The sequence below is a fragment of the Narcine bancroftii genome, chromosome 6 (assembly GCF_036971445.1).
Source record: "Narcine bancroftii isolate sNarBan1 chromosome 6, sNarBan1.hap1, whole genome shotgun sequence".
Taxonomy (NCBI): Eukaryota; Metazoa; Chordata; class Chondrichthyes; order Torpediniformes; family Narcinidae; genus Narcine; species Narcine bancroftii.
In genome coordinates, this window is record NC_091474.1 from 82,151,572 (window position 1) to 82,175,097 (window position 23,526).

Here is a 23,526-nt window from a genome sequence, read left to right on the forward strand (position 1 = left end):
GCCAAGGTTGGGCCTGTCCTAGAGGACTCTACAAGCTGTGCAGCACAATGAACAGAAGCTTGTTCAGTGAGTACTGTCACACAGAAATAAACTACTGAAATGTCAAAGGTTTCTAGTTCACAAAGGGAAAAATCCAGTATCCTTAAAAGCTATTGGTGAGGCTTCTTTGGGATAGGATTTGTGTGCAATTAGAAAGGTAGGACCAGATTAAGAAATGCACTTGGTGCAACACTGTTACAGTGCCAGAAACCCGGGTTTGAATCTGACGCTGTCTATAAGGATGTTCTCCCCGTGTCTGCATGGGTTTCCACTGACTTCTCCGGTTTCCTCCCACCTTTGATGTGTAGGTTCATTGGGTAGGTTCATTGTGTTGTAGGTTCATTGGGGTATTTGTGTGTCATGGCTGAAAGGTCCTGTTCCTAATGTCTAAAGGAACAGTCAGCATAGCTTTGTGTAAGGCAATGTCAAATCTGAGCATTTTTTTTAAGGTGGTTGATGAAGGCAGTGCAGTAGATATTGCCTTCATTGTATTTAGTAAGGCAAGGTCCTTCATGGTAAGCTAATGCATGGGATGCATGGTGAATTGAGGGGAAAAAATGCAGGTAAATGGGCTTAACCTAAAATGTCAACTTGGTCAGAATAGTCAAGCTGGGCCGAAGGGTCTGTTCCTTGCTTCGTTGTAGCAGGAGCACATTCTGCAGAATGTATTAGTCAACAAAAGTTCAAGACAAAGGTATACAAGTACATTTATTCAAATAAAGCAATGATTTACAATACATTTATACATGTTGCAAGTTATCTTTCTACCACAAAGAAAGTAACATATTAGAGGGCAGGAACTAGTTCATCAAAGAATAACTTGGTGAAGGCATTGGGTTGGTGAATTGTTAAAGTCGTCACCAATACCCTCTCCGTGGAGAACAATAACCCCAAACATGTAGAACTGTAATAGCCAAGTAATACTGCAGGTACAGTACTAATCTGTTGCATTAGAAGCCCCAAAGGGTTCTGGGGCAAGGAAGAGAATACGTCAAGTTCTGCAGTCATGCTAAGGAAAAGGGCAAGTTCACTGACTGCTCCAATGATAAATGTCCTTGTGATGGATATCCACTGATGCTTCTGCAGTGGAATTATGATCTTGCTCCAGCCACAAGCAAGACATTTTCCTTACCTAATTACTCATTTTGGGCAAAGGATGGTTTCAAAAAACAAAAATGAGACTGAAAGCATGAAAAGTAAAAGCATTAACATCAATTGGCCTCTTCCAGGTTCCCATTTGCAGGAAGTAACGAGTCTTTGTAAGGTTTGCTGAAATAGGCCTTGGAGATAAATAATCATTTTGAGGTTCTCAATACAGGCGGAAGGTGCAATTTAATTTTCAGAAAGAATGCCACAACAGAATTTCTCCATTCTTTCAGGAGCTGTGAAAGGACACCACCATCCTGTGCTAGAAACAAAGGCTGAGAAGCAAAAATAAAAGTAAAACTGCGATTGACCACTTGGCATTCCCTTCAATGGTGGAAAGGCTAATTCATAAAAGTTCATTTCATTGCTAATGCAGCCGTGTTTCACTTTATAAGCACTGTCTGGTTCAATAAAGAGAAACGAAAATTCCCTGTTGCATGCACACCCACTGTTGGGTTCTGTCAGCACAAACTATTTGAATGTAAATGTAAAACAGTTCCCCGTATAACTTCACCTGTGCAATGCCACTTCACCTCCACAGTTACATTAAAAGCACCAGGTGTATGAATTTGTTCACATTTTTATAAAAGCTTTACATTAAAAATGTGCAAGATATTGTACAATTCCCACAAATGTTCATAAGCCCCTTAGAAGTCAATAATTTCTGCAACAAATTCATCTTGTTAACCATGCCACCCAGTTTGTGTTATCCATAATTACTAATTAAGTCTAAGCAGACTGCATGTATCCACCTGTAACTTGCTTTGCTCATTATCCAGTTCTCAAAATACTTTGACACCAAGTTGGCAAAAGAAAACCCACTGACTGAATCATCATTGCATTAAAAAGTTAAATACCTACATTTAAAATGTGTTTTCTGTAATGCAGTTACACGTAAAACAAAACTGGGGCTGTTTAATTCAAAAAGGATGAAATATCCCCAGTTCAGACTCGAGCCCTGGAACGATACACAAAACAACAACTAGAGCCACAGAGCTGACTGTAATTAACCAAACTGAATGCACATTTACGAATCGACAGTAATTTAACGAGTCCAAGTATCACTGGCATATCTGCAAATGCTAAGGTCATGTATGTAAACAGCACATCCCATCAAGAACAATCTGACATCTGAAGGAATTTTAACAATAGTTCTCACAGCATCATTTCATGGGAGCTTCAAGTCCAGAATGGTTATTGTTACCTTGGCCATATTTGCATACCCCAAAACTGTGAGAATGTTTGATTTCGTCCTCAAACTATTCCAAGTTTCAGAGAAATTGGCTCTTACCACAATCAGCACAAATAAAAACACACACGTAAAAAGGTGCCTTGTGAACACTATTTAGCTTCTCGCTCGACTTGGTTAAAATGTTAGCTACTGTCCATTTCCATGCTTTCTTGTGTGATGGAACCTCAGAGGGGCAGACATATCTTCAGGACCAACCCAAAAGGTAACGCACAACCAAAAAAAAACCCTCGCACACATCTGTAAGATCGTTGCATGGCCAAACTCAAGTGCAAACACTCAGTTGACTATTATGGGGAGTTGTAAACAGGTAGCACATGTGGGGGGAGTTATAGTGTTAAACCAGGTGTAAATGCCTACCTCAATACTTCGTCCTAGAAAACCTGAAACCTCCTCTGATTGGCATTGCGATTTTGTTATCTGTTGTATGACTTTTTTTTGGATAGGAAGCAAAGGAGAGGAAAAGAAAATCACGTAGACAGCTGCAAACTAGTTCAGTCCAAAGTGGCATCATTATTTTCCTCAAATTCAGTCGATATATTGTGAAAGCCAGCGAAATCCTTCTCCATATCCCTGACGTTTCAACACACTGCACATAAACACCTCTAGCGGCCGGGTGTTCAGTTCCTTCAATGGCACAATCCCCTGGAACAGATCGACAAGGAAAGTTAATACTCCTGAAGCATACGGCAACAGGTCAGATTACTTGCACACAAGAATCATGTGAAAATGAATCCCAAAATCAGCCACTGAGAATCCTAGAGGAGCATTTCTCATTTCCCCAGCACCTCCATCCACACATTCTAAGCTGTATATACTTTTTCATAACAGTGTTAAAACTATTCCACATTCACTTTAAGAGTCAGACTGTCATATTTTCTTTGAATAGATCATAAACCAGTCACTAATAAACGTGTATTGTTGGTGGCTCTTCCAAGTTTGCAGGCATTATGTATATAAAAGATGTTGGTGATAAACTAGAAATGTTGGTGAGACATTCAATACTGATGGTCAAATTATTCCCATTGCTTTCTCTCATAACCTGAGAATTACTCAGATTCACGTTACCACTGCATACTTTAAATAGAATTTAAATCATTGAATTTTAAAAAATTTAGACATGTAGCATGGTACCAGGCCCTTCCAGCCCACGAGTCTGTGCTTCCCAATTAACCAACAATCCCGGTATGCTTTGAAAGAGAGCACCCGGGGAAGACCCATGCAGGCATGGGGTTGGGTGGGGGGGTGGGGAAAGAAGAGACACGTACAGACTCTTTACAGACAGAACCAGATTTGAACCTGGGTCGCTGGCACTGTAATCGTTGCACGAAAGTCTTGGGCTCTCCTAACTTCAATTCCTTCAGCCCAACTGAAGATACATCAGGTTTAGCCACGGAGTGGGGAGGCAGAAGGAACAGTTTGCTGTTCAGTTTGCTTTCTTTCAGTCTGATCTCATGGCAGCCTTAGAGACTAGGACGAGGTCAAGAAGTGCCAATGGATCTTTGACAAGCAGCCATTTTGCCACAGCTACACATGATCAAATATAGTCATGCTCTTCGTTGGAGCCTCATTTAACAGTTCACAAGTCTGACCAGAACGAGGTTTCAAGGAGCGATACAAAGAGTTAGAAAAGGAGTCAGGATGTGAAATTCAAAACTTGCAGCTGAAGGCACAGCCTACAATGGTGGAGCAATAAAAACTAGAAATGCCTTTTAATTGAATATTTGTCCTGTGGAAAGTAACATTGGTCTCACAGTGAATTATGGAGACTTCACAAGTAGCTGTTAATTGGACTGATGTTGGGGAATAAATGGACTATTGTCTTTAAAGCAACAGATGGCCAGGTTCAGGAGGCTGATTCCGGCGCCAGCAATCAGTCTGGTTGTAGTTTGCTGCTCTAAAAGGGGTCATGTGGTTTTGCAAAAAGAGAGAGAAACAAAACGTGATTCTTTGTGGAGAGAGAGAGAGACAGTTTTGCAGTGGTTTTTGGAGGTTGCAACATGGCAAGCTGGCAGCTTGTTAAAACCCCATTTTGAAGACAGGTTGTGAGTTCTGAGTTCAGCCTGTTCAAAACCCTTGTAGTCCTTACAAGAGGAAATGGCTGGCTCGAGTGTTTCTCCTGAAATGAGGGAAACAAGAGGAACTCTGTGGTGACCTGGAAGAAGAGGTAATCATTTGGAAAATCCATGATGGGGCGAGTTTCTTTGGAAAGACACTGAAATGGTTGATCAGAGGGAATCAGTTTGTGTGCATCCAACGAGCAACAAATCTCTCTCTGAAACCAACTAGAACCTTTCTGTGTGGGAACCATTTAACTTTAATCACCAGAGCCTGGTGAAAATTCATAAATGTTAAATTCTGTGCACAGTATAAGAATTGGCTGATTCCAGTGAACTTGGGGAAGTGAGAAGTGAATGATTGGTCTGTGAAACAAAGAATTTTCCTGAACATATGCACATTACATACACATGCGCTTAGAATTAGAAGGGGGTTTAGTTAGGTTAAGCTAATAGTAATAAGTTAAAGTTTGATCCTGTTTTTATTTTTAAAGATAATTAAAAACAACTTTTGTTGAAGTAGCCATTTGTCTTGGTGAATTTCGTAACAATACATTTTGTTCACTCGAATAGCTATAACACATTTAGAGATCCTTTGAGCTCTTTTGTGACCCTACCACAAAAAACAAACTGATTGACTTCACTGGAAAATGCAAGATAAACATTCTGTAATTTGTTTCTATTAAAATCTGTTCCACCTGCTCCAACATGTGTAATTTGAGTTGTGGAAAATATTAGACAGGCTGATCAATGCCAATATGCTCAAGCAACCAAGTTTATTTCTTTTAAAAATAGACATATATCTAAGATAGCACATTGCAGAGATGAGACTTTATACTGTCTACCTGTGACCCATTGGAGAATAGGAAATTAGCAATTTTCTACTTTCGACCAATGCCAGAAAAACTCTAATAATCTAGTCTGTGATAAACTCAGAAATCCAGGTGGTTTGACATCTGTCTCACTCATTAATATAACAAGAAATTGTTATCCACTGATCCACGTTCTTGTGAGACTGGCTGTGCATTTCTGGGCAAGGTGCCGAATTGGAGCCAGGGTGAGGAACGCAAGTAGGTTAGTTGGCCAGATCTTGGGTCCAGTGCATGGACGAGGATGCCAGTGCAGCCAAGGTCCAGAATGTGAGCTGAGGTCCACAGTGCTTGGAGGTTGCAGTTGTTTTGATAAGCTGAAGCTCTATTTCATAATTTTACCCCAAGACCACAAAAGATTTTTCTTGACACATTTTTCTGCTGGATGATCAACTGTGAATATTTATTTACTTTTTTTTCCTTTTACAGTGAACCCATTATCTGGAATTCAAGCAATTGGCAGGAAAAAAAATTGCAGAAAATAAATAGGTAAAAAATATGGAAGTTTAAAATTTAGTTTGCCAGTCACGCAACATGCATTCTCAAGCAACTGGAAAATTCACTTATTCGGCATCTTGCATCTCCACATAGGTGCTGGATACTTGGGGTTTTACTGCATGCTATAATTTATTTTCTCTAATATGTTGTGTGTTTTATATGCACCCAAGAAACTGCAGCAATACGTTCATTTGCATCCGAAATCATGGTTTTGGAAATGAGGAACTTTAAATCATCCTGCACTTCATTTAAATTCTCTGGGAGCTCTCTGGAAAAATGATTGTACTGCTATATAACATGCAAAAGAAGTGAAATAAAAGTGCTTTGGGTGATGTGAATAACATCCGTCAAATCTACTAGATCTACACCATGACTTTACCAGAGTATTGAGTAATCATATCATTGATTTGAAACTGACTCTGTACGGCCTTTCTTCCATAATATCTGTTGCCCTTCAAAAATTAATTCTTTTGTATATATCTACCTTTATGCAATACAATGTTTTAGAAACATTTAAAATTAAAAAAATATATATTACCTTTCCTGTTGTTTGTCCATAGAGCCCAAAGATCTCCCGGAGCTTCTCCTCACTGATGGCCTCCGATCGGTCAATTTTATTGCCCAGTATAAGAACGGGAACATTAGATATTGTTTCGTCTGTCATTAATGCCTAAAAAAAAAAGCATGCGAAAGGTTTTTATTTCAGAACTTCCACATAACAGCTACCAATCGATTAGCAAAATTCTAGGAACCCACAATCTGTTAATCCTGATGTGCAGTACCTGGCTGACCAGGTGATGTTTGCCCTATCATGAGTGCCTTGGTTCCACTCTCCCTGCCAACTTACTTGGTCCCCGATTCCTGATCTCTCTTTGATCACTAGTTCACTGGGGAAAAAAAATTAGACCAAGTATAACATTTAAAAAAAAGTGAATTAAATGTGAGGTATGAATACCTAATAATTTTGAAATCTGCCCATCCACCACCAAAGTCCTGAGAGTGCCAGATTATTAGTGTTTCTGTAATGGAGGGACTACACAATTATGGCAGTTGGCAAAGATTGAAAGGGAAAAGAGCACAACTGTGCCTCCATTATAAGAGGATACCTGTCACACTTGGGCACTCATTAGCTGTGACGCAGATATAAATTATGGACATCAGTGAAGACAACTTTTAAGTTTACTTTTACCAACTTCTTTCTCTTGCTAATGTCATTATGGAATCAAAAGACTTTTCCCATACATATTTTAAATGTAAGAGAACAGTTGCTACCCCTCCACCATCAGACTCCTCAACAACAAATTCAAAGACCTCTTTAAAGACTCTTACTTGTGCCCTTCATTGATTTTCTCTTGTTCTCTCTGTATTGCACTGTTTGTTTACATTATCTGTTTACAGATCTTTTATTTGTTTACACATTTACACTGCATGCAGTTTATTTTTTGCATTACCAATTAGTGGCAATTCTGCCACACCCGCAAGGAAAAGGAATCTCAGTGTTGTAAGTGATGTCGTGTACATATTCTGACAATAAATCTGATCTGACCAATTTGATACAGAATTCACTTGTTGGTTGGATCAGAGTGGTGGTGGAGGGTTGTTACTCCAGGAAAGGCAGCCAACGTAATGAAGGGCCCAGCACACCCCAGACATACTCTCTTCTCCCCCCACCCCTCTAATCAGAGAGAAGGCTCAAGAGAATGAAAGCACTTAAGGACCGTTACTTCCCTGCCGCCATTAATGCTCTTAAATGAGCCCCAGAGCATGCTCTCCTTGCTTGGTACCAACTAATCTTTTCATTGATTCAACACCCAAATCTACCCTATTCAAGGATCGTCCCAGAAATTCTTCAACAGCAATGGACTTACATCAAGCTCCACTTTAGATTCAGAAATTCGTGAGTGGTCTGCACAGTCAACCAGGAAAACAATCCCATTAATGGCAGGGAGGTAGTTCTTCCACACTCTTCGAGCTGAAAATAAGGGGATATAGTTTAATACAGTGTTTTAAAGTGCTACATTGTAAGGTCGTCACCAAGATCAAAGCCCATAGCAAAATCTTAGGGACAGAAAGTAATGGTGAATGACTGTCGTTCTGAAGCAGTGTGGAGTGATATTTCCCAGAGCTCAGAAAGGAACACTGCTTTGTTAACTCCATGGGAAGAAAAACATATAATTTCCATAAGGACGAGAGAGGAAAAAAAAAGACATACAGATGGGATGAGATAACCTAGCACACACTATGTAAACACAAAATGTACTGTAAAATCCTCCATATCCAGAATTCAAGCAACTGGCAAAAAAAAAAATCAGGGAAACAAATAAATAAATAGAATGAAATAAGAATAAATAACATTTAAATAAAAATTTTAAATTATTGAAGTAAATGTTCTCTAAAGCAATCCCTTGGTGAAGATGGAAGCAAACATTCAGCCAGCGGGACGCCCTGGTCGCGCCCCACCCGCAGCAGCTGTTTGAATACAAAGTTGTGCCCAGGATGAAGAGCTGGCCAATGCCGCTCGCCGCTGGTGTGACTTTCCCAAAGTGTCTCCCTATCTCTGCCTGGTAAGAGTCTTTATTCGTATTAAGTGTATTGGTAAGGCTTTATCTGTAAACTTGGGGGGCAGATGGGGTTAATTTTGACGATGGCATGGTTTGCACAGGGGTTAGCGCAATGCTGTTATAACCCTTGCGACTTGGGTTTGAATTTAAATTTAGTAAATTACAAGAAATAACCTGATTATTGTGAACTTTATGTAATTAAGGACTATAATACTGATTTTTAAAAAAAATTACATTTTGCATTGTTTTTTTGTTTTTAAATTGTCTATTCCTAATATACACGTATTAGTTAGGTATGGTAAGAGTGCGACTCAGGCAACTGGAAAATTCTCATATCCGGCATCCGTAATCCCCATAGGTGCCGAATACTGGAAATTTTGCTGTACAAAAGTCAAGTTCAATGTTTCTTGTGAAATAGGGTGATTAAATTGCTTGCACTTGGTCATGGATTGGCCAATGTTGTGGTTCTTACTCATTTACTATTTGAAGGTCATCAAACTTACAGCCAACCACAGCTCTCATAATTTATGATGCATAGGATTAACAAATGTCCAACTCACCAGGCACCCAGACGATTTGGATTTAAAAGTCAAGAAATGGAAAGTAGCAGCAATGAACTTACTAGAGATTATCACTGTATTTAAAGGGTCACTCGATGTCTTGGAGGAATGAGGGAAGTACTGATTTTAGTATATTGGGCAGTATGGTTAGTGTAGCATTAGCCTAACTCTATTACAGCCCCAATGACCCAGCTTCAATCCAGCGCTGTCAGTAAGAGGTCTGTACATTCTCCTCATGCATAGGTTTTTTTCCGAGTGCTCGGGTACCTCCTATCCTCCAATAACATGGGGTTTGTTGGCTAATTGGTATAGACTTGTGGGACAGAAGGGCCTGTTAACGGGCAGTATCTCTAAAATTAAATTATTATTATATACTTGAATGGAAAGGGTAAAAAAAAGCTTCAAAGAACACTGTTACAGCACCAGTGACCGGGGTTCGAATCCTGCACTGTCTGTAAGGAGTTTGTACATTCTTCCCCTTCCTGTGTCTGCATGGGTTTCCTCCAAGTGCTCTTGTTTCCTCCCACCCTTCAAAAAACGTACTGGGGGTGCAGGTAAATTAGGTGGCATGGGCTTGTGGGCCAAAAGGGCCTGTTACCATGTTGTATGTCTAAATTTAAAATTATCGACATTACCTCCATACTTGCCAATTTGTCCTTTTTACCTTGGGAAAGGTTTTTTTTTTAAAAAAAAACCATAGAATAAAGGGAGGCAGGACGCAAGACAATGAGCTCCTGGAGTCTGCTCTGCTATTCCACGAGTTTGTGGCTAATCCAATCTTTCCTGCTCCCTCCAATGCCCCTTGATTTCTCTTATAGCTCAGGTATCTGGTATCTCAATAAACTTCACTTGAGCATAATCAAGATAAAAAGGAATCTCAGGGTTGTACGTGATGTCATGTATGTACTCTGACAATACATTTGAAATCTGAAAAAAAAATCTGAATTCAAGACTGACAAGTGTCCCCATCTACATAGCTCTTTTGGAATGCAAATTTCAAAGATTTGTGACCCTCTGGGAAAAATAATTTCTTGTGAAAGAGTGCTCCTCACCAGGTCTCATTAACACCATGAGTGGAAACGACTTCCTATCGATTTGCCTCAAAACCTTGTTCGCTTCACTGTACTTTTCATTTTCCTATTCTCCAAAGAATAAACACCCTTCTTCACCCTTTCATCTCAGTAATCAACAATGTGAATCTTTCCTGCATTGCCACCATGTAAGTGCACCATACTTCTTTGAATTAAAACTTTAAATAATTTTTTAAAACATTTAAAAAATTTAGACATGCAGCATGATAGGACAAGCCTGTACCATCCGATTACAACCCCTGTACATTTTGAAAGGTGGAAGGAAACCAGAGCCCCTGGAGGAAAGACACGGGGAAAATGTACTAAGTGCTTATAGACACGGCCGGATTTGAACCTTGGTCATTGGTGCTGAAACAATGTTTCATCGTTGCGCTAACCAGGCCGTGTTTCACAATAATGACGGAGGTTCCCAGGCCATAGTGCCAAAAATAATTAGCCCTTGTACAGATGCTCCACATGATATAATGTCCTCAGAAACTTGACCAGAGCACAATCAAGATAAAAATGAAACTGGGCCAAAATGGGAAAGAATTAAATCACGAAAATATATAGACACGGTGATTGAAGTAAAAACACAGAATGCTGGAGAAACTCAGCTGGTTAAACAGTGTCCTTTATGCAACAAAGGCAAAAGTACCCAACTAATTTCGGGCTTGATCAAGGTATGGAAGGATGTCAGCAGGCATCCAAATAAAAAGATGGGGTGGGGGCGAAGGGAGGGGCAGAACAGGACAGATGCCAACAATATGGCAGGGAGAAACATTTTGAGGGCTAACTGAATCATTCTCTCACAAAATTCACAGATCAGAAATGCTTTCAAAAGACAATTTTTCCAGTTTAACCTGCTGATAGGTTACACTGAAAATGCTAAATTTGATCAGCACAAACTAAACAACACATGATAATGCACAAACATGTTAAAGCCTTTTTCTTTTGGCATTGTACCTTGTGCGTGACCTCCAAGGTCAAAGGTAGTGAACGTCATTCCTGCAATAGTCAGCTCCTCTGATGCTGCAATAACAAGCAAAAAAGACACCAGTCTATCCCAGTGACAAAGGAACAAACCCAGTATTAGAAGCAAATGCACAGAACAAGCTAAGGATGACACAGAGCGCTCAATCACAAGCTGAACCCCATACTGCTGATACATAGGATGCTCAATCCAGTGTTTAAAATGACATAGCCTCCTGTGTATGTTTCATCTGTCCAAAGATACAGGCCATGATTTTGTGTCAGATACATTATTATTATGATGGCTGAGTACATTATACCATAAGGCTTGGTAAAGCAACAAGACCTCTTTAGATCAGGAGTGGCCAAACTTGACTCTTAACACAAGAGTCACAAGACATGAAAAAACATTACATGCAAGTTTTTGCTCTTACATGAACATGGTGTCAGGAACTCAGATGGGAGGGTGGCTGAGGTGTCAGGAGTTTGGATGGGCAGGCGGCCCGCGCCTAGGTGAGAGTCCCTGGCCATATGTAGCTCTTTTGACATATAACGTGCGGCTCGTACGATTCCTGCATTAGCCACAAGCCACTCATTATTTGTCAAAGAGCAGCATGTGACTTGTTTGGCCACATCTGCTCTAGATCCCCACATTAATACATGTAGAAATGCTCCTGCTCTCTTTGGGGCCTTATTTTTGTCTGCTCAAATGCAAAACCAGAAACAATTGAGAGTAGTGAGATAAAATGTAGAAAAAGTCTGTCAACATTTATAAATTTTATAATGTTGCTTTTAAAAGTAAAATTGTTCTTAAATTCCCAGCTAAAATGCGCTGGCAGTTTGCATTTGTAGCTGCTCCATGTAAAATAAGGAGGTTATTTGTCCAATTTCATATGTTAATGTCTTAATCCAGTGGTTCTCAACCCATCCCCCCCCCCCTCCAACTTTAAGTAATCCCCAACAACAGATGGCATGGATGAAAAGAAAAAAGTTGAGAACCATTGCCAAATACAGTTTTATTTTAATATGTCAGTGGTGCTAATAAAACAGAAGTTCATTACTGTACAATGGCACCGCACAAGTTATAATCAAGCCAGTGGTTCTCAACCTCTCCCCCCTCCCCCCCCACTCATGGTACCACCATTCTGATCAGGTATTTTAGCACCAAGAATCAAATATAGCCATTTTTCATCAGTAGGACTCAAATCCAATAGCATTCAAGATTTCTTCCTTTGCTAATGATATAGGTTCATCTGAGGGCTCAGTGGTGTAATGCTGCAGATGCTGGAAACCTGAAATAAATACAGGTTGAACCTCTAATCTGGCAACGTTGGGACCCGGCCAATGCAGAAAATAGCTCTCAATGATGTAGTAGACACCTCGATCGGACCCATTTTCTGAGCTAAAAGGATCAAATATATCACAAATCAAATCTCGGTTAGTGCAGCGGTTAGCATAATGCCTTTACAGGCCAGCGCCAGACCACAGAACGCCAGATAATAGATGTTCAACCTGTACCGAGATAACTTGGCAAGTCATACAGCATCTGCGGGGAGAGAAAAGGGGGTCAACTCATCTGGCTTGTGATCTTTCACATAAAATGTGGCAGATCCAAAATTTGTTGACTATTTACTTTTCCTCAGAGGCTGATTGATCTGCTTGGATTTTTGGGCCCTTTGTTTTTAATTTGAATATATCCAACTAACTGCAATTAACAAATCAAAAAAAGGAACGACACAAGACTTTTAAAAGTCAATGAATCCAGGAATTTTGTATGATTGGTCGCTATCTATAAACCGGGCTAGTCAAGCCTTAGTCTTGTAGCAAACTGTTCAGGAGCCATGCTTCAAGACCCCACACAGGCTGAGGGCAACCGGCTCATGGGGACTAGCTATCAGAAACAGGATTTGAGAGGGTGCTGAGGGGAAGAAAGGCTCCCAAAGGGCCTCAGGAGCTGAAGGTATCCTGATCATATCAGAAGTTTGGATCTGGAGCTTGGGTTGCCAATCATTTGAACTGAAATATGACCAGTTGCAGAGGCTGTGGGAACACTGGAGGGGAATCCACGGACACTCAGTATCACCGAAGGGACTCTTTTTTGCTTCTCTTTTTCCTATTGCCAGGCAATGCTCATAGTGACTTTTACATTAGATGAAAGTTAAAGTACAGGTACTTAAATTATGACTTATGACCTACACCCATCCGCACAATTATGACTTATGACCTACACCCATCCGCACAAACGAACGAAAATTTAAAAATACAAAGAAAAATAAAATTTTCACACATTAGGTTGCATTTGACTAACTATAACAGGGATGCAGGGCATGGAAGAGCTAAAACGTGTGTACTTACCCTGTTAGTCGGCGTCCTGGGGTCCATAGGCTGGGTGCAGCATCTTGATTCCTGAGCGCATGGACAAGTCTTCGGTTGGCGCATGCACAGTGGGTTCGAGTATTGGAATTCTGTTGGCGCATGTGCGAGAGTTAAGTGCTCCAACGATATTGAATTTGCGCCCTTGACTCTCGCGCATACGCCAACAGAACTCCAATACTTGAACCCACTGAGCATACCCCAACCAAAGACTCATGCATGCGCCAACCAAAGACTTGCGCGTGCGCACAGGAGTCAAAATGGCCACGCCCAGCGTACTGACCCCGGATCACCGACTAACAAGGTAAACATGGACGAGAATGTGGAAAGATTTGCCAAGGATGATCGACAAATTCAGGAAGCTTTAAGTTGTCATTGCCAAATCTCTGATGAAAAAAGTTTGCTTAAAGACTTTGGTACTCCACGCGCGCGGTCAAAATTCTGAATTGTGTCCATTTTGAGATACCACCGATCCTTCGGTCCCAATTATGGTCATAAGCCGGGAAGTACCCGTATGTCATGTATATTATATTTTTAATGTAGTATTACGTGACAATAAAAGGAACTTTTGAAGGCTGGTTCAGTCCTTTGTAGTCCTCGCTGACACCACTAAGCCATTGACAATGAATGTCACAACTACCACTAAATACAAATCAGCTGGGTTCTGCAGCAGCAGGAAAAGTGCTTCATTCTTGCAGAGAGAAATCCGAGCATTGGTGAAGAGTGAGACACGCTTTGACTTACTGGGATGCAGTGTTGGAACATGCTGCCCTAGCCTGTTATCTTTCAGCATGTGCAACAAGGTGGTTTTCCCAGCGTTGTCTAAACCCAGGAAGACCAATTTCCCTGATTTCTTATATAAACCTGCAAAAAGAAAACACAACATTTATTGCAGCTTATTTAGTGTGTGGATTCCAAATTCTATCAAAGTACTTGGAAGAAAACATACGACAATCATTTTCACTTTTCTGTCAATAGGTTTCAACTTGATCCTGCACGTCCCCGTTATAATGAACTCTGAGCTGAACAATGCTCCACATCCACCATCTTCTTTGTCCAGCAGTCTTCACCCTAGATGGTGAATCCCTTCTCTCGCATCCAGAATAACTCATCCACCTGGACCTCTCTCTCTTTGGCTTCCCTCTAGATCAGTGGTTTTAAAACTTTTTCTTTCCACTCACATGCCATTTTAAGTAAACCCTATGCCATAGGTGCTCTGTGATTAGTAATCCTTTTTCTCTCTACGCCATCTTTCTTTCCCCCCCCTCCCCATCCATCTCCGCTTCCTCCCTTCCCCACCTGTAAGGACTGTATTCCATTTTTCACCTTAGTCGTATCTGCTCCAGTGATGGGACTTTCCACACAGGTGCCCAGCATAACATTCATTATGCTTAAACCATGGGTGTTCTTAACGATAGACGACATACCTTGACAGCATCTCATCTATTTCTTGCACCTCCACTTCTTCTCCATGGCCAGAGCAAATGTTTCCCCATTTCCCTCATTATAATTCTGTGGTCTACTCTTCAATTCCCAATAACTACTCTTCTCAGCAGATCAAGTTTATCATCATTTGATTACACAAGAACAACCTGACGAAACCACATTCTCCAGTCCTCAGTGCAAAATACACAGACACACATACAGGCAAACAATACAGGACAAATATTAATATATATAAATATATATGTATATATATAAATAAATAATATTTTTCATAAATATGAAAATCTCAGATGGTTAGTATGAGCAGTTTGTTGGGTCATTCAGCGTTCTCGCTGCCCGTGGGAGGTTTCTCAGCCTGGTGGCGCTGGCTCTGATACTCCTGTTTCTCTTTCCCGAGAGGAGCAGCTGAAAGACGTGCAGGGTAGAAGGCGGTCCTCAATGATTTTACATGTCCTCTTCAGACAACAATCCCGTGAGATCACATTGGTGGAGGTGGGTGAAACTCCGAGTGATTCTCTCTGCCACTCTTACGGTCCGGTGGATTGACTTCTGATCACACAAAGTTGACAATGAGATTCCAGCTGCTTCTCGCTTTAATTCTCCATTGCCTTCCGTTGGGACATCAGTCAGTGGTATCGGCATCCCAGCACTATCCCAACAAAACATTGAGGAATGGCACATCATCTTCCCTTTGTGACTCTTTGCCTTAAGATTATCTGTCCATTACATTAATTCAGTTTTTGTTCTCTCCACAGACACACCTTTCTGCTGGACATTTCCAACATTCCTCTCTTGGTTTCCGTGCTTTTCAACTGCTCTAATTTGCATTTCAGTATTTTTACATTTGTTTTCTCATTCCTTAAGTATCATTAATCTATCAATGCATCGTAAACATCATGCCAACAACCCCTGCTTCACTCATCAAAAATATTCATTGTCACTGTATATTATATTTTTAATGTAGTATTACGTGACAATAAAAGGAACTTTTGAAGGCTGGTTCAGTCCTTTGTAGTCCTCGCTGACACCACTAAGCCATTGACAATGAATGTCACAACTACCACTAAATACAAATCAGCTGGGTTCTGCAGCAGCAGGAAAAGTGCTTCATTCTTGCAGAGAGAAATCCGAGCATTGGTGAAGAGTGAGACACGCTTTGACTTACTGGGATGCAGTGTTGGAACATTAGTTTTATGCTGCCTTTTAAATGCTGCCAGCATTGAAAATAAATCCAAATAACTACAAATTATTGACCGAAATGTTTCAATTTTTAATACTTTAATAATTAGAGCAGCTGTCATAAGCCATATTTTAATGGAATTAAACCACATGCTCCCAAGTCCATACACTTAATGAAGGCCTAGCTAATGGAACCTTGTACTCCTGTATAAACACAATTCTGGAAAAACTCAGCAGGTCAACAATTTACTTTATATAAATATATTTAATAAATTTAGACATACAGCACAGTAACAGGCCATTTCGGCCCAGGACCCCTTCTTCTTTCTTTTCTTTGGCTTGGCTTCGCGGACAAAGATTTATGGAGGGGGTAAATGTCCATGTCAGCTGCAGGCTCATTTGTGGCTGACAAGTCCGATGTGGGACAGGCAGACACGGTTGCAGCGGAAAATTGGTTGGTTGGGGTTGGGTGTTTGGTTTTTCCTCCTTTGTCTTTTATCAGTGAGGTGGGCTCTGCGGTCTTCTTCAAAGGAGGTTGATGCCCGCCGAATTTACCGACAACCCGGTACATTTCGAAAGGTGGGAGGAAACCAGAGCCCCCGGGGGAAACTCAAGCAGACACGGGGAGAACATACAAACTCCTGACAGTGTGGGATTCTAACCCCGGTCCTGATCGCTGGCGCTGTAACAGCTTTGGGCTAACTGCAATGTCAACCATGTCACCCTCAAAAAAAAACCAAAGTCAGAAGAGGGATTTCAACCCACGCCTCCATGGAAGACTGCGATATAACAAAGATAAAGATACATAATCAACATTTTAGGCTTAAGCCCTTCATCGAGGTCTGAGCATAATGTTAGCAGGTGCCTGAATCTCCTGTATCCGAGAGCCAAATTAAGGTTAGAAGTAATGAAGTTACCTTTGCTTACTATCAATCCACGAACTGCAACTGCCTAATTTAGGGGAAGGGCATAACAGAGAAACAAACAGGGGCAACTTACCCAGGAACTGTAGCATACTAGTGAAGCCATTGTACAGCCAGTCAAATAAGCCCGACATTGCTGAATCAGGCACACATTCAGCAGGTGAACGACAAGTTCAGGAACAGAGGTTTCCCTGAAAGTGAAACGTTTGTGTGAAATTATCACAAGAACAGGAAAAAGCCATTCATCCCATCAAGTCTACCATTGTGATCATGGGTGGTTTGTATCTCACTCAAACCACCTGATTTGGATTAGTAGAACTTGTCTAGCCAAAAAAAATTATCAACATCAGGTATAAAACTATTAATTTGATGAGTGAGACGCTATAGTTTTACCATCTCCAGAATTTTCAATGGGCCACAGCACATTTAAAGGAGCCCACAGAGTGAAATTATAAAATATTTTTTTTTATATATATAGTCAGTGGAGAGAAGTATGGAAGAAACCCAACTAAACTAGTTTTTCACAGGGAAGGAGGTCCATAAACTGCGAGCCATGTCCTAAAGGGGGTCATAGCCAAAAAAAAGGTTGAAAATGACTGCTCCAGACTTTCTCAACCAACTACAAACAATTCTACTGACAAGAGAGGTTCTTCCATTCTCATAATCAGTTCTGGAATTTGCCTTTAATATCAACTCTTGCAACCTCTACATCCAATCATACCCAAGACCACCTCCCTGTCATGTCTTCCTCACCAAACTTTCCTTTATAACTTTCTTCTCTCCTCATCCACCACTATCACTCTCTCATGAACCTCAAACCCCTCCCCCCACAGTCTCTTCATTCCTTGCCACTCCTTCTCCATCTGTTAACCTCCTCTCTCTCCATTCATACTCAATACTTTTCTAACTTCTCCTGCCTGCTCCCCATTCCCACTCCCATACTCACTCCCCATCTCTCTATACTCCATCCCATCATCCATTCATACCCACATATCCATTCTCCCTACCTGCCTCCTCCTACCCCTGTTATCTCTCTACTTATCACGTCTTCCTCCCAATATTTCCCACACACTTTCCCTCTATTCCTTCCTTGCACCATTCTACTCTCACCCCTTCACTCAACTCAACCTCTTCCCCTTCACTCAACTCAACCTCTTCCCCATCCCACCATCCTTCCCCTCTCATCTCTGCACTCCCTCCTCTCCTTCTTCCTCCCCACTCTCTCCTCCCTCCTCCCTCCCTCTCTCTGTCTTCCCTCTCCTCTTTCTGCCCCCTTCCCCATGCCTCCCTCTTCTTTCCCTCTGCCCTCCCTCCCTCCTCAATTCCTTCCTCTCCTCCCTTCCCTCTCTGTCCCCCTCCCTCCTTCCTCTCCCTCATCTTTCCACTCTCCTCCTCCCTTCCCCTCTCTGTCCTTTCTCTCCCCCTCTCCTTTCTGCCCTCCCTCCCTCTGTCCAACCCCCACCCACTGATCCCCGCCGACCCTCACCTGGCGGCGCTTCACCTCACCCCACCCTCCGACAGCCCGACCCGGCCCGCTCGGTCGCCCCGGAACCGCACCACCACTTCCGGGTCAGCGGCTGGGCGAGGGGCCAGGAGGTGGTGGCGAGGAAGGAGAGGGGTGTGGGACAGGGGGGAGAGGGAGGGAGGGAAGGAGGGGGGAGTGGGAGAGGGAGGGAGAGGGGGAGAGGGGGAGGGGAGAGGGGGAGGGGAGAGGGGAGGGGAGAGGGGAGGGGAGGGGGGAGGGGAGAGGGGGAGGGGGAGGGGAGAGGGAGGGAGGGGTGTGGGGCACGGGGGGAGGGAGGGAGGAGAGGGGAGAGGGAGGGAGGAGTGTGGGGCACGGGGAGAGAGAGGGAGGGATGTGGGAGAGGGGAGAGAGAGGGAGGGGTGTGGGAGAGGGGGGTAGGGAGGGGTGTGGGGCACGGGGGGAGGGAAGGAGGAGAGGGGAGAGGGAGGGAGGAGAGGGAGGGGTGTGGGAGAGGGGGAGGGAGGGGTGTGGGAGAGGGGGAGGGAGGGGTGTGGGAGAGGGGGAGGGAGGGGTGTGGGAGATGGGGGGAGGGAGGGGTGTGGGAAAGGGGGGGAGGGAGGAGACGGAAGAGGGAGGGAGGAGTGTGGGGCACGGAGGGAGGGAGGGGAGAGGGAGGGAGGGGTGTGGGAGAGGGGGGAGGGAGGGGTGTGGGGCACGGGGAGGGAGGGGTGTGGGGCACGGGGAGGGAGGGGTGTGGGGCACGGGGAAGGAGGAGTGTGGGGCACGGAGGGAGGGAGGAGAGGGGAGAGGGAGGGAGGGGTGTGGGAGAGGGGGGAGGGAGGGGTGTGGGGCACGGGGAAGGAGGAGTGTGGGGCACGGAGGCAGGGAGGAGAGGGGAGAGGGAGGAGAGGGGTGGGATTGGAAAGAGGGAGGGAGGGGTGTGGGGCACGGAGGGAGGGAGGAGAGGGGAGAGGGAGGGAGGGGTGTGGGGCACGGAGAGGAGGGAGGGGTGTGGGGCAGGGGGGAGAGGGAGGGGATGTGGGAAAGGGGAGGGGGGAGGGGTGTGGGGCACGGAGAGAGGGAGGGAGGGAGGGGTGTGGGGCACGGAGAGACGGAGGGGTGTGGGGCACGGAGAGAGGGAGGGATGTGGGGCACGGAGAGAGGGAGGGAGGGGTGTGGGGCACGGAGAGGGAGGGAAGGGTATGGGGCACGGAGAGAGGGAGGGAGGGAGGGGTGTGGGGCACGGAGAGAGGGAGGGAGGGGTGTGGGGCACGGAGAGAGGGAGGGAAGGGTGTGGGGCACGGAGAGAGGGAGGGAGGGGTGTGGGGCACGGAGAGAGGGAGGGAGGGGTGTGGGGCACGGAGAGAGGGAGGGAGGGGTGTGGGGCAGGGAGGGAGGGGTGTGGGGTATGGGGAGAGGGAGGGGTATGGGGAGAGGGAGGGGTATGGGGAGAGGGAGGGGTATGGGGAGAGGGAGGGGTATGGGGAGAGGGAGGGAGGGGTGTGGGGCACAGAGAGGGAGGGAGGGGTGTGGGGCACGGAGAGAGGGAGGGAGGGGTGTGGGGCACGGAGGGAGGGATGAGTGTGGGAGAGGGAGGGAGGGGTGTGGGAGAGGGGAGGGAGGGGTGTGGGAGAGGGGGGAGGGAGGAGTGTGGGAGAGGGAGGGAGGGGTTTGGGGCATGGGGAGAGGGGGGTGTGGGGCACGGAGGGAGGGAGTGAGGAGTGGGGCAGGGGGGAGAGGGAGGGAGGGGTATGGGAGAGAGAGGGAGGGGTGTGGGGCACGGAGGGAGGGAGTGAGGAGTGTGGGGCAGGGGGGAGAGGGAGGGAGGGGTGTTGGGCAGGGGGAGTGGGATGAAAGGTGATGGGTTTTGGGGGTATGGATAAGGAGGGAGAGTGGGGGAGAGATAGAGGGATGGAAAGAAGGAAAAAAAATCCTAAAAACATGAAAGAAAATAAATAGGAAAAGAAAGCTAAATGGAGAAATAGGAACAAAAGATGATCCAGGCAAAAAGTGGAGAGAGGGAGAGTGATCAGGCGTTGCAGATGTGACAAATAATCAGTCGTGGTTAGTCTTTGCTGGCGTGTGATAGACAAGAGTTCTGCAGCACAGAAACAGGCCCTTCAGCCCAATTTGTCCGACCAGCAAAATTATCTCCATGAGATCGTCCCGTTTAGGTTTGGACCATATCCCTCTAAATCTTTCTAAATATCTTGAATTTATCATCAAGCCTAATCATCATCTTGGACTTGAGCCCTTCATCAGGATTTGAAAAAACGTAGGCAGTTGTCTGAATAGAAGTGTGTGGGGGGTGGGGTGGGGGAAGGGGAGAGCACAGTCCCAAATGCAGGAGGTAATAGGTGGATGAGGGAGGGCACAGCAGCAAAGTGGGAGGAGGGATGGCTCTGTGGTCGGAGAGGGAAGGGGTGGAGAGCTGGAGGAAAGAAGAAAAAGGGAAGGGAGATTGGAGAGAGGGCTAGTAGAAACTGGAGAAAAGTCGATGTTATTGCCATCTGGTTGGACGTAAAATTGAGGGTTGCTCCTCCAATTTACTGGTGCTTTTGGTGGGAAGGTGCATGAGGCGAAGGATGGACATGTCACTGATGCAAGTAGAGCGAAGGTGCTAAGTGATGCGATCTCCCAGTCTTGCCGATATAGAGAAGGCCACCAGAGGGAGCACCGGAGCTCCTGCAGATAAACAAGTGAAGCAAGTACTGTTTGGGGCCCTGAATGGTGGTGAGTGGCACTTTCTGTGGCCACAGGGGAAGGTGTCAAGGGGACAATTTGTGGAAGGAATGAGTGGATGAGAGAGTTAGGGAGGGAGCTACCCCTAGGGAAGGCGGAGAGTGGAAGATATGTTGGGTGGTTGGGGATCAGGTTGTAGGTTGGAGGATAATGGAGGATAATATATTGAGAGGTTCATAGGAATCCTCTCTTTGTTACATCTGGGGGGAAATGCAGGTAGATCCTGTCTCAGAATCCCCTCTGGTAACCTTCCCACAACTGATGTTAGGTTTGACATACCCTGGCTTGTCCTTGCAGCCCCTCTTAAATAAAGGCACAATATTAGCCACTCCCACTCAGCTGTCTCTGCACCTGTGGTAGCACTGCCATCTTTATTTTCACCATCAAATGAGCAGATCCTTTGTTTTGCTGTCATCTTGCCACTCGATCTCTGATCTTCCAATCTCATGCAATGATGCAAGCTCTGATCCTTGACTTCCTCAATAGAGGACCACTGAATTGGAAACAATGCCTCCTCCTCACTGACGAGAAATACAGGTGAACCGCAAGCTTGCGTGCTTAGCCCACTGCTCTACTCTTCACATGTGACTATGTGGCCAGGTACAATTCAGATGCTACCTGCAAATTTGCCGATGACACCATGGTTGTCAGCAGAGTTACAGTTGGCAATGAGGCAGCGTACAGGAGGGAGGTATATCAGCTCATTGAGTGGTGTCACAACAACCTTGAGCTCAATGTTAGCAAAACCAAGAGGATTGTGGACTTCAGGAGTAAATCATTGAGAGCCCAAGAGTGGAGAGGGTCAAGAACTTCAAGTTCCTGGGTTTCAACATCTCTGAGGATCTGTCCCGGAGCCTCCATGTTGATGCAATGACAAAGAAGGCTCTCCAGCAGCTATACTTTGTGAGGAGTTTGAGGAGATTCGGCCTGTCACCAAAGACGCTTGAAAATTTCTACAGGTGCACCATGGAAAGCATTCTGTCTGGTTACATCACTGCCTGGTATGGAGGTGCCAATGCTCAGGACAGAAAACACTCCAGAGGGATGTTAACTCAGCCTGTGACATCACAGGCATCAGCCTTCACTCCATCGAGAACATCAACATGAGGTGGTGTCTTAAAAAGCAGCCTCTATCCTCAAGGACCCCCTTTACCCAGACCATGCCCTTTTTGCTACCATCGTGAAAAAGGTACAGGGAGCCTGAAGCAAGCACTCAGCAGCGTAAGGATAGCTTCTTCCCCTCTGCTATCAGATTCCTGAATGAATTGTGAACCAGAGAAACATCCTTACTTTGTCTTTTTATTTTTATTTCACTGCATTAATTTTTATTTATTTTGAAATGCAGTTTATGGGAATGTTTGTACTATAATGCTGCCGCAAAACAACTAATTTTGTGACATAAAATTCTTATTCTGAAACTTGGAGATGGAACTAGAGGAGAATTTGGGCAACTTGGTTCCATCAACTAGTAACCCTTCAACCAATCAGAGCCAGTTTCCAGCTGTCCACCGCCTGATGTGAATCCTTTGACCTCAGTCACCAGCAGCCCTCAGTGTGTGTGGTTTCCTCGCCTTGAGTTGCTGACAGCCTGCCGCCTGTATATTCTTCAGTTGCAGAGCCCCTCACTGGTCTGTCACTGTGGTTCCTGTCCCATTCGTCATCTCCTTTGATTCTCCTGGGGGGGGGGGGGGGGTGGTCTCCCCATTTTCTGGTGCTTTGTGCCAGTCCTCTGCTTTCCCGGAACCCATCGTGGCTGCTGCCGATTATAGGCACCACCCTCTTGGGCCAGACCCTGTGGATGTGAGATTTTCAAATAAAACCACAGTTGGCTCCATTAACAGGTCATTTAAAACCTGCACGGAGCTGGAGGGGGTTGGACTGGGCCCTACGGGAGTACAGTGTCTGTACCAGTGGCAGCACCTCCATTTTAAACCAAATTTGACATCCAATAGTACCAATGCAACCTTGTAACAGGATAATGAGGTTCACATTGTTTTGTCCATTTTATTATTTCCAAATGTCGGTCACCTTTTATTTTCAGTCCTGATAAAATTCGTATGTGACACAAAAGAAAACAATATCATTCATTAGTAAAACACGAAAATCTGCAGACTCCGCGGTTGAAGTAAAAGAGAAACTCAGCAGGTCGAACAGTGAACTTTATAGAGCAAAGGTAAAGATACATAACCAACGTTTCAGGCTTGAGCCCTTCATCAGGATATCAATATATATATATATCTTTATGCTCTATAATGTACATTGTTTGACCTGCTGAGTTTCTCCAGCTTTGTTTTTTCTAAATTGTTAATTGCCCACTATATTTTCTGTCCGCTATTTTGGTCAACTGAAAATATCACCTTGCAATATGGGGCAGGGT

The 23,526-nt window shown here is 44.3% G+C and overlaps 2 protein-coding genes across 2 annotated transcripts in view; one reads left to right on the forward strand and one right to left on the reverse strand.

Moving 5' to 3' along the window:
- Window positions 1-734: 734 nt before the first annotated feature.
- LOC138736288 (small COPII coat GTPase SAR1A) lies at window positions 735-18,549 on the reverse strand. Its single transcript, XM_069885546.1, has 7 exons — window positions 18,429-18,549; window positions 17,019-17,133; window positions 14,139-14,258; window positions 11,016-11,081; window positions 7,727-7,830; window positions 6,397-6,528; window positions 735-3,079 (listed from the first exon to the last, which is right to left on the reverse strand). The coding sequence occupies exons 2-7, from the start codon at window positions 17,074-17,076 to the stop codon at window positions 2,963-2,965; spliced, it is 597 nt and encodes a 198-aa protein (XP_069741647.1). The 5' UTR covers window positions 17,077-17,133; window positions 18,429-18,549; the 3' UTR covers window positions 735-2,962.
- A 1,739-nt stretch (window positions 18,550-20,288) lies between these two features.
- The window catches only part of LOC138736290 (protein transport protein Sec24B-like), a 63,290-nt gene continuing 60,052 nt past the window's right edge, over window positions 20,289-23,526 (forward strand). The window contains exon 1 of the mRNA XM_069885551.1: window positions 20,289-20,581. The gene's annotated coding sequence lies outside the window, so the exon portion shown is untranslated. The remainder of the gene's footprint in view (window positions 20,582-23,526) is intronic.